Here is a 4,417-nt window from a genome sequence, read left to right on the forward strand (position 1 = left end):
TAGTTTTTATACCTCATTTTTATACTTTTCTGCTGGATGGTTAAGACCAAGATAAAGTAAGACGTATATAACAAACCACGTAACTTCTGTATCTGACAAGGTCAGTCAAATGCCCTCAGGATTTACCCTGAAACCAAAGAACACAGTGTGTAGATCCTTTGTCAGTGTCAGCCATGTGGATAAGTCACGGCCATTGTTTGACCAATTTGCTCTCTGTGGAAGCCTGAGAGAATGTTTTCTCTCCATGTGACTCTCCTTAGGCATACTCTCCATCCTCGATCACTTTTCTGTGGCCCCCATAATCTCCTTCATCAGAAAATTTGGGACACCACTGAGTTACAGGATGTTACAGTACAGGTTCTCCTATGTCCGGAGTCCTCACTGACCTTGAATGGCCAGGGCCACAACAGGGGCAAAACCACACATTTATATGCACAAGATGGTTAAGGCAGTGATCCTGGGAATCTTCAGCAGGCTTTGAAAACTAGCAGTTAATTGGTAGGATTCTCACCCTGACTAACTATACATGCTGATACCTGTGAACTAAGCAACTGTACTGAAGATAGCAATGTGTAATGGTAGGGTCATGCTTGGAATGCCTGTCATTCTGGCCTTCTAAATGCATACTGCTTCTCATGTCAGATCAATTACTGCTATACTATCTATCAAGTAAATGTTTCTTTTTTTAAAAAAAAAAAGGGGGTAATAAATGAAAACTTGAGACAAGAAAAAGAATGTCGTAAGACTGTCCTACTACAATGTTGTATGTGGTTAGATTTCTAAATTTCTGTGCAAAAATATGTGATTGTTTATTCCTATTTTTAAAATTTTTTTTCTTCACATTCTATAGGGATTTAAAGTTTAACATATCAATACTTGATGGAAAATACCTGTTCCAAGTTTATGTCTAAGATGTTTGATATTCAGACAGATAGTGAGGTTAAGCTCACCTGCCTGTATTATAGGGTAATAATAATAAGCTTCTCTTCTGGAGGGTTAACAGCTTAAGTTTGCAGACCAAAAATTAGAGAAAAAGAAGGGCTGCAAGGACAGCCAACATTTTAGCACTCCCACCTCCTTAAACACCGCAACCCACTGGAATATTGTATTTCATTGCAAGGCAAGCATCCAACAAGCGCACACCCACCAGCCAAAAAAAACCACTCCTATTCTACTAGGTCCCGGAAAGAGGTAAAAGTCACTCCGACTCCTTGAGCACACATCCGGTTTTTTTCTCCCGTTTTCCGCCAGGAACTGGCGCCGGGACAGAACAGGGCAGGGGGAGGGGCTACGTGAATGGGGCGGGGCCTCGTCTCGGAACGGAAGTGCGCACTATGGCGGCCCTTCCTGTGTGTGACATAAACTACGACCCCCACAATGCCCTGCGGTCCCGCGAGTGTTCCGAGCCGTCAGGAGGAGCAGGGGCCGGGGGCCTTGGAGCGAACGAACGGAAGTGTGGGTGACTGTCAGAGACTTCGCCGCCAAGCTGGGAACCGGGGAGATGGCCGAGACCGACCCCAAGACCATGCAGGACCTCACCTCGGTGGTAAGCGGGCCGCGGGCCCCAGGCGCGGAGGCCCCGCTCGTGGAGGGGTTGGCCGGACCCGCTGCCGGGCGTGGCCCCGCCGAGCGCCGTCCCCCAGCCTGCCCGCCTCGGGGCCCCAGCCGCAGCCCTCTTCTCGGCACCCGCGCGTCCCCTCGCCCCAGGCCCGCGCCGGGAGGGGCCTCACCGCCGCTCTGTGCGGCTAGGCGGACCGGCAAGCTGCAGCCCGAAGACGGCGCCGCTGGCTGAAGGCCGCCCAGCCGCCCAGAGGCCTTCCGGGGGCGAAGCCAGACTCCTGCGTCCCCACGCCCGGCGAGGGCGCCAGCCCCGTCCCAGAGGGGTAACTGGGATAATTTCAGAGTAACGTGGGTTTGCTCTTGTTTGCTTGTTTTTTGTGTCCCCGCCCCCCTTAGGTGCAGACCCTCTTGCAGCAGATGCAGGATAAATTTCAGACGATGTCTGACCAGATCATTGGAAGAAATATCCTTTTTGCTCTCAGCCTCTTGGGGCCCTTGGAGCTGGTGGGCCCGGTAGTGAGTGGCGCGCTAAGCAGAGGGTTTGCAGGCCAGCCCCAGACGGGCGCGCAGGAGTTTCCCTACTGAGCTTGGATGCACTGTGTTCCAGAGAAAGAGGGTGGGGAGGCCTCAGAACTGCACAAACAGGGAGCTGAGTGACTGTGTCTCTTGTGATCCTAACTGTAATCTTACAAGTAAGTCACAGTGTTGCCATCTTTATTTAAACAATTGGAGAAACTGAGGTGTTAAAAAAAAAGCACCAGAGAAATTAGCAGGGTCCATCGATCATAAGAGTCAGGGCCTGGACTTCACCGTGAGACTACACTGTAACAATATCCAAAGGAAATCGGGAAACCATTTTCCTTAGACATAGTGTGTAAGGCTGTAGTCTGCAGTGCCCTGGAGGAAAAGGGTAATCAGTGGGAGACGCCGCTAGTGTTCCTTAACTTCACCACTCGATGACATGAGTAGTCGCATTGACGATCTGGAGAAAAACATTGCAGACCTCATGACGCAGGCTGGGGTCGAGGAACTGGAAGGTGAAAACAAGATACCTGCCACACAGAAAAGTTGAAGGTAAGGAAGGACACAGTTGTGTTCACTGTTTAAAAAGTGTAGAATGAAAGTGTAAGTATAATTTTTGTTTTCAGTACTGGTGATTGAACTCAGGACCTTATGTTTGCCAGGCATGTGCTTATGCCACTGAACTATCTCCCTAGCCCACAATTTAGATGTAGACCTCCTTTCTCTAGATCAGTTCCCAGCCATGAACCTGGGTAAATAATCTCTGTTGTTGCACCCCACTCCTCCCTCATGGACTTTGTACACTGTAGCGACTTTCTACATGAATTTGACTGTGGCCACGTAAAGCCCCCACTGTAGACCTGATTAAATTCCCACCGAGAGCCGGGCATGGTGGTAGAACTAGAAAGACTGAAGCAGAGAGATCTCTGTGAGTTTGAGGCCAGCTTGGGCTACATAGAGACTTGAATGCCAGTATGAACTACATAGTAAGACCCTGTATCAAAAAACACTTAAAAAATGAGTTTCCACTGAGTAATTTCCTATATCGGGAGGAAAAACTAATAATTTAAACTATCCATACAACAAATCAGGGGCTTTGCCGGTTAGCTCAGTTGTTTATAGTGGCGCTTGGGCAAATTCAGTCAGGTGTATAATACTTCGGTGCAATTCCCAGCTCTAAAAGCTGCCCCAGACCTGCCCTTAAGGCACCCAGAAGTTACCAAAAAAAAAAAAAACCCTCCATACAGCAAATCAGATCGGAAGTAATCGCTGCATGTAGTGGGTTTCTTCATTTGACATCTTTGCTTATATTTGGAGGGAGTGAGATGGCCTCATTATACCCAAAACAAAACTTTTAAACTCCTTTTTCTCACATCCCATTTGTGCCATCTTAATTTAAAGCTTAAGGACCGGGTGTATTGGTGCACACCTGTAATCCCAGCACTTGGGAGGCTGAAGCAGGAGGATCATTGCAAGTTCAGAACCAGCCTGGGCTACAAAGTGAGCTCAAGGCCAGCCTGAGCTGCATAGTGAGACCCTGTCTCAAAAATGACAAAAAATAAAATTTAACAAGAATTTTATATGACTAGCATACCTAACAATATACAGTGAAAGAAGCCTAATTCCTTTTTTATTTTCTGCATATTCTCTAGGCCAGATTTTCAGAAACTGTAAAAAAAAAAAAAAATGACTATGGCTCAGAGGCCCAAGAGAATACATGAAGTTTGAGAGGTTAAAGATGAGTAAATTTGCTTAAAACTTAGTGATAGATTGGGTTGAAGCACTCCATGAGAAAAATCAGAGCTCTGCCTCTGTATGTTTAATGTTATCTTTATTCTTATCTCGAGATCATTGGCCAAATGCTCTACAGGGTGCTTCTCTGGGCTCTCTCTGTTATGTGGCAGTCAGAAATCCCATCTATTGAGAATTCAAGAGACAAGCCTAGTAACAAAGGAAGTGGGTATAGAAAATGGATTTTAAAAAATTTCGAATTGGGGCTGGGGAGATAGCTCAGTTTAATAAGTGCTTGCGTGGCAAGCTCAAGGGCTTGAGTTCAATCCCTGGCTTCACCAAAAAAAAAAAAAAGTTTCATGTTACATTTCCAATTAAGTCTGTCTTTTGCTAAAATATGCAAAGAAAATCAGTGTAATTTAGTAGATGGTTCTGAAAGGATTTTTAGTTAATTCTGTGTATCATTTTAATTTGTCCTTATGTGATGAACACATTGATAATTTTTCATTCTTTAATAGGTTGCGGATAAATTGCACTGAAATCTGGAACACCATTTTCCAAGCCACGAGAAGACCAAATGGCTTTCTGCAACCTACCACTATGT

General features: G+C 46.1%; 1 protein-coding gene across 1 annotated transcript; it reads left to right on the forward strand.

Moving 5' to 3' along the window:
• Positions 1-1,378: 1,378 nt before the first annotated feature.
• Hsbp1 (heat shock factor binding protein 1) lies at positions 1,379-4,416 on the forward strand. The gene is made up of 4 exons (XM_004646560.2): positions 1,379-1,546; positions 1,957-2,023; positions 2,514-2,634; positions 4,332-4,416. Exons 1-3 carry the CDS (start codon positions 1,502-1,504, stop codon positions 2,630-2,632), a joined length of 231 nt encoding a protein of 76 aa, XP_004646617.1. The 5' UTR covers positions 1,379-1,501; the 3' UTR covers positions 2,633-2,634; positions 4,332-4,416.
• The last annotated feature ends 1 nt before the right edge of the window (position 4,417 follows it).

The sequence above is a fragment of the Octodon degus genome, unplaced genomic scaffold, assembly GCF_000260255.1.
Source record: "Octodon degus isolate 3935 unplaced genomic scaffold, OctDeg1.0 scaffold00271, whole genome shotgun sequence".
Taxonomy (NCBI): Eukaryota; Metazoa; Chordata; class Mammalia; order Rodentia; family Octodontidae; genus Octodon; species Octodon degus.